The sequence below is a fragment of the Hydra vulgaris genome, chromosome 03 (genome assembly GCF_038396675.1).
Source record: "Hydra vulgaris chromosome 03, alternate assembly HydraT2T_AEP".
Classification (NCBI taxonomy): Eukaryota; Metazoa; Cnidaria; class Hydrozoa; order Anthoathecata; family Hydridae; genus Hydra; species Hydra vulgaris.
The window spans coordinates 13019680-13033128 of record NC_088922.1 but is presented as its reverse complement, the minus strand read 5'-3'; the positions used below and the strand labels follow the sequence as shown (position 1 = coordinate 13033128).

At 30.2% G+C, this 13449-nt stretch overlaps 2 protein-coding genes across 2 annotated transcripts in view; one reads left to right on the top strand and one right to left on the bottom strand.

Annotated features, from left to right (window-relative positions):
* Positions 1–1599, top strand: part of LOC100215025 (U5 small nuclear ribonucleoprotein 200 kDa helicase) — a 40291-nt gene extending 38692 nt beyond the window's left edge. The window contains exons 31-32 of the mRNA XM_065792382.1: positions 936–1067; positions 1176–1599. Coding sequence (XP_065648454.1) covers positions 936–1067; positions 1176–1368 — 325 coding nt within the window. The 3' untranslated portion in view covers positions 1369–1599. The remainder of the gene's footprint in view (positions 1–935; positions 1068–1175) is intronic.
* Positions 1600–5720: 4121 nt separating this feature from the next.
* On the bottom strand, positions 5721–10212 carry LOC136078478 (protein FAM200C-like). The gene is made up of 3 exons (XM_065794251.1): positions 9900–10212; positions 8765–8899; positions 5721–6280 (listed from the first exon to the last, which is right to left on the bottom strand). The coding sequence occupies exons 1-3, from the start codon at positions 10210–10212 to the stop codon at positions 5721–5723; spliced, it is 1008 nt and encodes a 335-aa protein (XP_065650323.1).
* Between the last annotated feature and the right edge of the window lie 3237 nt (positions 10213–13449).

The window sequence follows — 13449 nt, the reverse complement described above, 5'->3', positions numbered from 1 at the left end:
GAAGGAAATCAGTTTTAATTATAGAGCAAAACTGCCTTTAAAGTTATTGTTGAGCTGTCAATGAATGACATTTCAAGATTGTGATCAATTCTTATGTCATCAAAAAGATACAAACATCATGAAAATAGCCCAGTGATTCTGATACTACATTACAAGATGCGAGTGTTTTATGTCTTTTTCAGTCTTTTGAGATTCTACAGCTTGGATTTAATAACTTCTATTATTTCAAACGTGATGTCAGAAGTTATGCATTTGTTTTAGTGAGAAGTCTTGTACTGAGTCATCAAGTTTTTGTTGGTTAGAGAAATAAGGTTAATCATTCCGTTTCATGAAACTACTTTCATCACTAAGTTCATCCGGTGTGCCTACTATGAATGCTTTGCAGCCGTTTCTTCTGAGAGAAATGGAGTAGGAACTTTCACTGTAAACTGGTCCAATAGAAATTGGTATACTTAGAATCATCCTACCCTTCAGTTTGTCATGATGGTTCTTTGGTTCTCTCCATATTCTCGGAACTGCAAGGAGCCTTGACTTTTAAGTTGCACGTAGTAATCCTTCCAGAGTTGATCTGTAGCTACCACAACATTAGCGTGGTACCCGCGATTCGTCCAGATCTCCTATTACCATGTCAAAATAAGCATGATATGCATTAAAGAAATGCGTACCACTCATGTGCACTATTTGTACCACTGGCGTATAATATTAGTACACTGACAATCTTATAAATTACGTATATACGAAAACTCTGAAGTATACTTTATGCTTTTTCAAAGGAAATCCTGTTATTAAAGCAAAATCAGTATACCAAAAATATTTGTGAAACGTTAAAAATTTTACATAAACAAAAATATTTTATTGTGTAATCCTGTATATCTCGGTTTTTAAAAAACTTGAGTGAAAAAAATTGATGAAAAATGATTTTTTTTATCGTTTAGCGGTCGACCAGTTGTTGTAAATGTCAACTTAGAACGTGAGGACGAACAACCCGGACCTGTTATTGCTCCTTTCTTTCCACAAAAGCGTGAAGAAGGCTGGTGGATAGTTATAGGTGATCAGAAAAATAACAGGTAATTTTTACTTATTGTCTAAAAGAATTTTTTTTGTTGCTATTTTAAATTTAGTTTTTTGTTTTCCTTTATATTTGGTCTTTTTATTATTTTTATTTTTTTGTTTAGTCTTATTTCAATAAAAAGATTAACGCTTCAGCAAAAAGCGAAAGTGAAATTGGATTTTATTGCACCATCTGCTGGCAATTATTTATATAATTTGTTTTACATGAGTGATTGCTATATGGGATGCGACCAAGAGTATCCGTTAAAAATTGCCGTACATGAGCGAGACGATATGAGTGAATCGGGAAGTGATTAAATAACTTAAATAACACTTCGATATTGACGAAATTGCTTGGAATAATTCCAATCTCGGTCTAAAAGATATTTCTTAAAACAACTGAATATCAACGTAGACTAATTTATTGGTTGATTCAATTTCTTTTGATTCAGAAGTATCTGCAGTTGATGTCAATCTTTCGCTAAACATCAACTAAATGCAAAAACTTTTTTTTTTTAAAAAAAAAGAGATAAAAGATTAATTATTTAATAATCGTTTATTATTGTACTTTCTTGTGACCGTGATTGTGATTGTGACCGTGGTGGCTCACCCCCATTAAGTCTAACTTTTTATTTATAAAATTTCTAAACTTGTTTTTAATTTTTTATATAAGGAAATTACATGAAAACTTAAACTTTTCAAAATAAAAATAAAATTTTGCATTTTTTGATGCTGAGTCAGCATAATCTAAAATCTTACCTTATCTAAAACAATGATATCTTGAGTAAAATTTGCACTTATTACACCATATTTCGCCAAATGGTAGCTAAATAGTTGCTTTAGGGCTGGAACTAAAAATTTTTTCAAATGTTAAAAAAAACTAAAATGGCAGCAATAAATGTGCAGAAATTGATTAATTGTCTGTGTCAGTCTGACAAACTACATTGAAACTAACTCATTTATACTTAAAATGTTACAATTCTAGTTCCAGCCCTCATAAATAAGTTAATACACATACTGTGAAAATTTGAAGTTAAAAGCTTAAACCAAACTGAAAATATTAACGTTTTCGTAAGAGAAACATTAAAATAAGAAAGTCCTCAAAAACACATTTAAAAATAAAACAACGTAAAAACGAAAAGTTTTTTTGTGAAAAGTTACTAAAAACTGCCACTAGTATAAAAGTTTCCATCATCATTCTCCTTCTCTATGTCTAAATAGCCTTTTTTTATTGATCTTAAATGTTTTCGTTTTTTATCAATATCAGTTGATTTTCTTGACATACTTGATAGTCGCTTTTTATCTTTTTTGAAAGCTCCTTTTTCGAAATAAATACCTCCAGAAAAACCAAGCATTATAAAAACATATCTTAAGGAAGTAAATCCATCATTATAATTTAAAATAGAAGAATAAACAGCTATTTCAAGAATTTTTATTGCAGTAAAAGTAGCTTTAGGGCATCGCTGCCATATGAAACCATTAAATGACTCATTGCAGTTTTGTGTTATTTCATGTAAACACTTTCTTTACATTTCAGGGTCTGACAATTCTTGAAAAATAGGTTTAATTTCCTCCATAATTGCAACTGGTAAGTTAATTTTTTGTTTATAGCTTGTTTTAACTGTAACTTTATCTGATTGCCATTGCACCAGCTGTTTCTCCCTTTTAAACAAAATTGATGACGAGTAGCTTCATAAGGAAAATTTGTACAATCGTAAAGTACAGCTATTACAGAGTTTCTCATTCACAGTAGGTTATTTTTATTTTTTCTTATAGCCATTCCAACAAAGTTCTGCATTGTGTTAATAGACTCATTTGTTAATATTCCTTTTCCAGATATTTTTAAGCCGTCACTTAACAACCTGCCTTTAAAATCTTTAATTTTTTGACGCAAACGAGAGTCTACTCTTTTCTGATAATGGCCAATACATTCTAGCTTTTCGATAATACAATCACCATATGGTTTACTTTTAACAACATTAGAAAATGAACTTGAGTCACCATCTCCAAGGTACTTAGTATATTTTAAATTATATTTTTGTATTGACGAATGAAATATTTCTTGAGCTCCAGCAGCTTCCATTGACCCTGCTGAGCCAAAATGATTAACCTGGCAATTGTGTGTAGCTCTCCAATATTCAAAATCAATAGGATTGTTTATTCTTTTATGTACTTCACAATGCATGCAAAACTTAGATAAAGAAAAAACATCAATCACCTTTTTATTTTCATATGAAAGACCAGCAACAACACCATTTAGGGAAGAGTATCCACGACGTTGCCATGTTCCGTCTATTGATATGCCACAGCTAATAATTTCATCATCAGAAGCATTTGCATTTATCATTTCTCTTAGTTCTGATTCAGCAGCTTTCATACTCTGAGAACTAATTTCCTTATAAACTTTATGTAAATTATTGTTTGAAAGGTCATAACTGTGATTCGTAAGAGGTGGAGACATATTCATTATAGCAGTAAAAGTAGACATAGCTTCGTTACCACGTTCGATTTCACGAAATGTCATTACAACACGTAAATTTATTTTATATGGGTTTGAACCAGGTTTTGAACTTTGATTTATATATGGAGATGAATAAAATGTACTTTCAAAGTCACAGTTTGAACATTGTATAATAATTCCAATAGAAAATCCCAGATACGTACAGATATATTATGCAAAACAGTTAGCTTGCTATTACACTCACAGCATGTAGAATACTGTTCAAATATATTTTTAATAATTCTAAAGTTACATTTAAAGAAAAAATTGTCGACTTCAGAATCACAATTTGTTTCACTACTAAAGTAATGTTTTTTCTTAAGCTTTGATGCACTTGTTGTTTCTGATTTCCTGCTACATTCAATTACTTCCTTTGCTTTCCTCGAATATCTATTTCCTAGATATTTTCTCTTTAAATTTCTAACTTTGCTTTTTTTGCTTGCCGTATTCAGATAGATTGTTTTCAGTTAAATTCAGACAAATTTTTCAGTTAAAATACTTTAGAATGAAACAGAGCACATTTTTTTAAAATGATGTATTTTGTAGAACAGTAGAAAAGCATAATAGATCTAACATAAACATAATAGATCTAACACTGAGAAATACTTCAAAACTTCTATTGGAAATCTTCAAGAAGTAATTAATAAAATAGTTGTTTACACCGTTGCTAAGGCGTTGCTAAGGAGTAGGAAAGTGCATTGATCACAATAATTGTATTTTGTGTTACTTTTAAAGCACATAGTAATAAAAACTGATTATGGGTTTTGTACTTTAATGTTTAAAATAGCATAATTCAAAAAAAAAAAGTTTATTTTTTTTTTATTTTTAATAAGGGTAAGCCACCTTAATGGTCAGTGAAAATAATTTTTTTTATTTCGTGAAATTTAGATCTTTCGTCTATTATTGTTGCATTTATTTTTTAATTATTTGCATACATATCAGACGGTTTCGCAATATTTGTAAAACAAATTCTGATAATTAAAATTACTTTTGAAAAATTCTAAGAATTCTTAGGAAAAGTTATTGAAAACATAAAAATCAAAGTCCACTTTATAATGCTTCTAACCGAATATTGCAGTTTAAAATAATTACATTATATTTAATTACTTTATTCTCTCGCGTTGTTTTATTGCGCTTCATATTGCATAGTTTAGCAGTTTGAAGGGTTCACTGTTTTGTTTTTAAAATTTGACTTATAAAACACAGTCTAGGTTCAACATTTTAAGAAGTAGGGGAGAGTAGGGTATCATGACACACTTTTGGTTTTTGCTTCGTAACATTTGTTTTAATACGCCTTTTTATTAGGCGATTTGTAAAATAAATTTATACCTACGAAATTAAACTCATAAGTTATCACAATATAACAAGTTAAACTTGTGAGACTATCTAAAGCAGTGGTTCTTAACCTTTTTGTAGTCACGGACGACTTTCATAGTTTTAGCAATTTTACGGACCCCTTCCAACCCTTTTTGTAAATGTAATAGGAAAGAAAAAAAAAATCATAACAAACACCTTTATTTATTAGTATCAAGTTTAATTTATCGCATATCAGTTGTTTAATGAGAGTCGCTGATGTTTCTTTTCAATAAGCACACTGAATTGAGGAATTATCTTAAACAATGCAAGACGCATATCGTCTTTGACATCTATTTGGTTACGATTTTTATTTTTTATTGACACTAATGCTGAGAAACAGACTCACAAAGGTACGTAGTAGCAAACGGAATTAATATAGACATTGCTCGTTTAACAAAAAGAGGATAAGCTTGTTTTAAACATCCTTTGCATGAAAATCAGCTCGCAATACTGCTTTGGATCTCATGTCTATTAAATCATCTTTAATAAAATCTTCCTCATTGATATCAATCATAAATGGGCTACGCACCCAAGTCTCCTGATCAAGGCTTTCAGGGCAAAAGTACCCTTCAAACGAGTTCTGTAGCATTTTAAGATGTTCTAAGACTTTCTTTTTTATTTCTTCATTTAAACTTCTTGACGATTGGATTTAACTTTGCGACAGCAGTTCTTCCAACATACAAAAATTTGCAGTAACACCTACACCCACTCTTCTTTTCCAAAGTGGCAGCTTACCAAGAAAAGCTTTTAGTTTTTCAGTTGCATCCACGATTGTGACAGCAGGACCCTGAAGTGACAAATTTATTTCATTCTACTAAAAAATATCGGCTAAGTAAGCTAGTCCTTGCAAAAAGTTTTCACTTTCCAGAATTTGATATAATGCACTTTCTTGATCTTTCAGAAATATCGAGATTTCTACGCGTAACTCAAATAAGCATTTCAAAACTTGTCCTCTTGATAACCAGCGAACTTCTGTATAATACAGCAGAACTTTATGGTCAGATCCCATTTCTTGATAAAGCTTCTTAAACAGCCAGTGTTTCAAAGCCGTGGCTCTTATGAAGTTAAATATTTTGATACACGTGGCCATAACTCTTTTCAAGAAAGTAGGCAAAGTTCGTGATGCCAATGCATGTCGGTGTAAGAAGCAATGAGTTATCGTGATGTTAGGAATCTCTTTCTTGACCAATGCTGCAAAACCAGAAGTGTTTCCAAGCATTGCAGGTGCTCCATCTGTACACATACTGCCAAGCTTATTTATCCAATCGACGCCGTATTTTGCATAAACGTTTATCATACTAAAAATATCCCTTGCTTTTGTTGTTCCCAAAAGCGATTCGCAAAACAGAAACTCTTCTTCAATACTTTGTGTTTCTATATGTACATAACGTACAAACAACATAAGCTGGCTACACTGTTATATATCTGTGCTCTCGTCCAGTTGCATGCTGAATGGAAATGGCGAAGAGTAAAGTTCATTAATCACCTGTTGCAATACGTTGGAAGACATTTCAACAGTTCTAGAATGGGTGACATCATTTAACATAGACACCGCTTCAACATTCTTTCTTTAATCTCTACCACACATAAGTTCTACTATTTCTAGTAAACAAGGCTTTCAAAGAGTTTCTGCAATAGGGTGTGGCTTTTTTTGTTGGGCAATGCGATATGCAACTTTGAACAATGCTTCTTAACATGGTTTTTGTGTTGGAATAAAACCTAGTTTGGGTAAACATCAACATTATCGAATGCATTTCTTGTGGACAGATTTAAGATACTCTGACAATTTTGACGGCTTCATACTGTCATTAGCAAGCACTTTATCACATTAAAAGCACTGTGGTTTTTGTGTTCCATCTCGTTCAGTTACAAAAGTGAAACAAAAGGCGACATATAAATCGTTATATTTTCTTTTTTTTGTGACATTTTTAACAAACTGTAAAAAAGAAAAAAATTTTTTTTTTGACAAACGTACACCTCAATTACTGAAAAACCAATGAAATAAATAATGAAAGCTATATTATAAATAAATATATGTTATGAGGTGATGAAAATTATCATGTAAAACAATTTCCACCTTTGTTTGTGTGATAAAAAAACAACAATGGCACTTGAAAGTGTTGTTTGGCAGTGAAGTCTTGGCACATATGTCTTGCTATAAACCATCAATTAAAAATATAAAAAATTAGCTGTTCAAAAATCAAAATTCCACCCCATATTTTTTCTAAATCTGTGCCTGCTACATGAACCTCCTGAATGCATACGGTGGACCCTTGAGGGGTCAATGAACCACCGGTTAAGAAACCCTAATTTAAAGTGAAATTAAAAAATAATGTCAAGGTACTTCATAGATAAGGTACCTCAGGTCTCGCTGGAAGTAAATGAGTGCAAGAGCGGAGAAAATCTCTCCTAAAATGAATATGGAGAGCCATGCGAGCAGCTCCTCTAAACAGTTTTTTACAATAGCTTTTGGTTTATGGGCAAGCTATCTATTAATTCGTTAAAAAAACTGCTTATTAAATACAAAATTTGATTTTATACTTGTACTTGTTACAAGCATAGGCGAGTACATTTGTAACGTTAATTTTAAAAGAATAAAAAAGTAACAAGCGTTGTTTATCGAGACGTGAAAAAAGTTCTTTGCGAAAATCATTTCAGTTTATTGCGCAACTATTGGTTTATTTACAACGATAATGGCTTTTTTTCACAAACAACTTTGCAAACTTGACCACATTTTTATTAATTTATTTATTCTTTTTATCACCCGAAATTACAGATAAAAAATACAAAGGGCATAAAACTAATAGTTTATACTTTAAGTTGAAATTTTAATTTAGATTCTTGGAATGCTTTCTTCCATCAAATTTTTGAATATCATTCTTTGTTCTCTGATGTTCCAGAACTCAAAAGACTGGTTTTAAATTTCCGCTATATTATTTTCTACGTTATCGTTACGACGTTTGATAATGACTTTTCCCCCTTGATCAAACGTTGAATGAAGCTTAGCTCCAGGCGGTTGCAAATTTTCATTACTTCGTTGATAAAGCAGTTATCCTTATTAACATCAGATATTTGAGTTAAAATCAAGGAGAAACAAGTCGGATTGCTCAGTAATCTGATAAACAGATTCAATTTGTTTCGAACAAGATGGTAGATACGTCATCAATTTTAAAGTAGGAATGCAGATAGTTTTTGCTGTATTTTGAAATACTAAAGAGAAACTTTAATGCTGATCTTCCAACAGCGTCTAATTTACTTGGAAAAGTATTTTTATAATCACAAAGGGCATAAAACCATGTAAGGAGGTTGTTGTAATCTGATAAACAGATTCAATTTGTTTCGAACAAGATGGTAGATACGTCATCAATTTTAAAGTAGGAATGCAGATAGTTTTTGCTGTATTTTGAAATACTAAAGAGAAACTTTAATGCTGATCTTCCAACAGCGTCTAATTTACTTGGAAAAGTATTGTTATAATCACAAGTTTCTAATTTGTATGATAGATTAGGTATAGCCAGAGATTTGAACAAATGAACTATAGTTAATTGGTGACAAAAACGAATTCAAGATTTTATAAGAGCTCTGGAGATTGATTGAAATTGAATAATTCTTTCGTTTACATTTACTGATTGGATTGTATCTAAATTTTGTCCATGGTCTTGATTTCCCATAGGAATCCGAGGTGTTTCAGTTTATTATTGAGTTTCAGGGAAAAACCGTTAATTTGTATTATATTTTTTGTAATGAACTCGGTTTTTTCTGTGTTTAATTTGATATAGACGTTTTGACATTGCGTTTAAACTTTATTGATCAACTCTTGTAGCCCAGAAAGAGTAGGACTTTACAGGATTATATCACCTGCATAAGCAATAATATCAGTGTATAAACCCATTACTGTTGTTCCAATTTTACAATCAGAAACAATTTGACTTAATATACTTTCAGTGTAGATGTTGTATAAATGTGGCGATAAAATGGATCCTTGTCGCACACCTTAAGACAAACAGAAATTATTTGATTTATGTTCAAGGTTTGATATATTAGCTGTACCCCAGTTACAACTATCGAAGGCCTTATTTGCTTCAAAACTACAGATATATACTGGCGAATTATTATTGTTATAGTGTTTTAATGTCTCACTCGATAGAAACTCTGCATACAGGGTGGAGCTATTTTGCTTGAAACCAAATTGATGAGGGTGGTTGTCTGATATTTCCAGACATACTTGCATGATAATATATTCAAAGAGTTTTGTCAAGATAGGTATGATACTAATACCGCGATAGTTATCTGAATTATTAAGAGGTTTTTGTAGGATTTTACTATTGAAATAATTATGGAAGTTGATAAGTTCTCCGGCACAGCTCCATTATTAAAGACACTGTTATAAAACTTTGAAAGCCAGGTAAGGAGGTTGTTGTTAGAAGAGTATTTAAGATGTTCTGCAGTAACTCCACAAGAGTCACGTGATCTATTAGACTTTAGCTTACGAATACAAAATTCAATGTCGGAAGTTGATAATGTTATTGTTATACTGACTGTTACGTAAAAAAATAGCATTTTGTAAGCAAAAAAATCAATCTGAAACTCAAACTTTATCTTTAATATTTGATGTAGTTTGCACTAGTTTTTGATTCGATGTAGTTTGCACAAGAATTTTTAATTTTTTTAATCATTATCAAAAAATAGAAGAAAATTAAAGAAAGAGATCTATATTTATGAAAAGAGTATACCTATGCGAGAACCATAAACTGCTTTCGTAAACTACTTTAGGGCGAGAGCTAAAGCTCTCGCTTTCCGCCGAGGCCTGGTACCTTGATACACACTATAAGCATCATTTAAAAAGTATAAAACGTAGAGAAAAGGCAGATTTCTACTTGAAAGATAAACAAACTAATAACTATAACCCAAATAATGCATCCAACAGTACAAAATACATTTCAGATAACTTCTTAAATTTCTTAAATATAAAATAAAGTTCCTTTAGTCAAACTAATATTAAAATCTTCTTCAGCAGCTTTATCTTGACTAACTTTGAATTCATTCATACAGTTAGTACAAACTTTTTGACCAAGTATGATCTTAAGTTGATTTGCTATTGATATGTTGACTTTACACAATCCCTTGATAGTTTTTTTCTTGTGGACTTTAAATGGACCACAACAATATTTTTGAAGTGCTTCATATCTAGAAATATAAGCTTTTTCATGCTGAAAACATATCTCCTCATTTGGTTCGAAAGAATATTCTATCCTTTGATTTAAAACTTCAATATCAATATCTTTTAGTCTTATTCTTCCTACCATTCTACAACATGACATTTTATCACAATCTTCATTTAAGTTCTTCTCACACAACACTTCTCTGACATTTTTTACTAATCTAAAAATATTAAAATCGAGGGTGAAACATGTAGTATTATAATCCAAAAAAAACTTTTTTATATTTTTCCAGTAATAAAATCAGTAAAAATGAAATCTCAAGTACAAATGAGATTAAAACTGTCTAAAATGCAACCAATAAACTATTTCTACATATAACTATTACTGCAAACACAAAACTTTTTAGGTTTTGGTTATTGGAATATTAAAAATTAAAATAATGAAATCCAAAAAATACTGTGCAGATTTAGATTTTACTACAAACTCTTGAAGCAATTAAAGTATTTTACACTCAAATTATAGCCATGTGAAAATTATAACATTATAATTTTATTTTATGCCTAAAATTAAACAAATACATATTATAAAATCATATCAAATAAATTAAGTCAAGACACTGATAATGTTATTTTAGGGAAAACTGATTATATTTATTCAAGGAAAAATTAAAAATATTCACCTAAGTAATAGTTCTACAATCATGTCATAAGATAGAGTATAGGTCTTTAAATTTATTTGGGGGGATTGTCCATTATAAAACCTTGCCAGTAAAAAGTTTTATAATTTATTTTAACTGTCTGTGCTACTTTCAATGCCTACAAAGTGAATGTAATTTTTGTATTTTTCTAAAAAAGTGATATTTTAACAGGCTGCTGCAGGTGCTAAAATAACTTTTAACACATAATTTTAATTTTTTCCACAAGTGGTTACTCTAAGTACAAAAAAGTAACAAAAAATTGGAACAGCTTTTCTTTTAGTATTAAACTGTAGCACATTAAAGTTTCCAAAATTTTGAGGTAGAAGAACTTAAAAATTTTTTTAAATTAGTCAAAAACACCTGCAAAAATAGATACTTTGGGTTACAAACTATTACCGTAAAAAATTTCGGGTAATCATCTGTTTTATTTAAAAAGTTATGATCTGTTAAAAATCAAAAAAATTTACAGTTAGGTCCTAATACTCAAATTTTTTCAATTTTGGTCAATATTGATTCAATTATAACTTTTGAACGGTTAGGTCAATCGAGCTGAAATTTTCAGGATTGTGTTTTTTTCATAAAAGATGTGGGTGGTCAAAATTTGAAGCAAATTTGAGGTGGTACCCTAGGGTACTTTTGAAAAACTAGGTATTTCATATGGAATAACCCAGTAGTTTTTACTTATGAAAAAATGTTACTTTGCAAGAGCCCAAAATTGCTCCCAAAAACTACTTTAGGGGAGTGTGGGCGAGAGCCTGGCTTATATATATACACAATTAATATATATATATACTAGCTGGAGTTACCCGGCGTTGCGCGGGCCAATATTTAAACTGGCTTACCTGATATCTGTACACAAAAATGGGCCCAAAAAATGGTCCCCCCTGACTCCAGGGTAAGGGGGCCCATTTTTGGGCCCCCTTGACCCCGGGGATTGGGGTACGGGGTCAAAACCCAGCTAAGAACCTTCTCCCCCTCGAGGACTACCCCCATGCCAAATTTCATCGAGATTGGTCCGGCGGTTTGGATTTCTATAGAGAACAAACAAACACACACACATTGCCCTTTATATATATAAAGATATATATATATATATATATATATATATATATATATATATATATATACACATATATACATACATATATATATACATATATATATATATGTATATATATATATATATATATATATATATATATATATATATATATATATATATATATATATATATATATATATATATATATATATATATATATATATATATATATATATATATATGGGTATATGGGTAGTGTTAAAAACAACTTTTTTTGAAACCCCCTAAATGTGTTCTATATAATAAAGTAATACCGGATTTAAAAATTTTGAATTAAAAATATTTTTAGGGGTGCCACAAGACCCTTAATCATCAAACAGGTCAGAATTTAACAAGATTTCTTTATTATAGTTTTTGTTAGCGATGTTTTTTTGACACTTCTGAATATAAATACACTTTGACACGTCCAAGTGTATTTATATTCAGATTATATTATATTCAGTAAATAATTTATATTAAGAAATAAATACCATTTTATGTTTTTGAAAAATTAATTTATTTTGAAAAATGCATAAGCTCTTTATATAGATATTAAAAAACAAAATTGGAATATAAAAATGTTATTATTTTAAAGGAAAATCATAACTTTTAATTTAGTAAACAATTAGTGAGTGTTAAGTTAATATACACTGAGGCATATTCGTTTAGACGCATCAATTTTTTTCGCTTTATCTTAATTTTTTTCTATGTATTGTCAACTGGTATGCATGCAAGTTATTATCAAAATAATTGTAGTGGTGTGGGCTAATAAAAATCACACAAAAATTTTTTCTATGTGTCTTTATTAACATGATAGTATGTTTGATATACAAAAGCACATTTTTTAATTGGAATATATCTATAGACGCAATCAGGTTAATAACGGTAATTATTGATTTTTAATCACTTTTACACAAATAAATTGATAAATTTTAGTGTAATTTGATCTTTTGCTCTGCCAGTATCATTTTTATTGCATTTTACGAAATGCCTAAAGGAAAGTATTTGACAGGTGCTGAAAAAATACAAATTAATTTATATCGTCGCTCAGAAATCTCACCAGCACTTTCTATACGAGAAATAGCAAGAAAAATTGGAAGATCTGACCATGTTGTACGAAACTACATTGCAAAAGGTGACAATTACGGTGTAAAAAAAGCAACAAACGTCAACAAATTATTAAAAAATCGGCAAATTAATCGAATTCGCTTCGAAGCAACAAAAAATAAATTGAATGCAACACAAATAAAGGATAAATTATTATTGCCTGTCACCAATAAATAAGTTGCACATATTCTACGTACAACACCAAACGTAAAGTGGAAGAAACCACACCAAAAACTAATGTTAAAAAAGCACCATAAAATTGCTAGATTACAGTTTGCTAAAAACCATATGCATCGGACTCATGAGTGGCAAAACTTAATATTTTTAGATGAAAAAAAGTTCAATTTAGATGGTCTGGACTCTCACAGTTGTTATTGGCATGATCTAAGAGGAATAAATGACCCACAAACAAAACGAAATTATGGAGGATGAAGTTTAATGGTTTGGGGTGGATTTTCTTATTCAGGAAAATTGGCTGTGTTGTGGTTTACCTAAA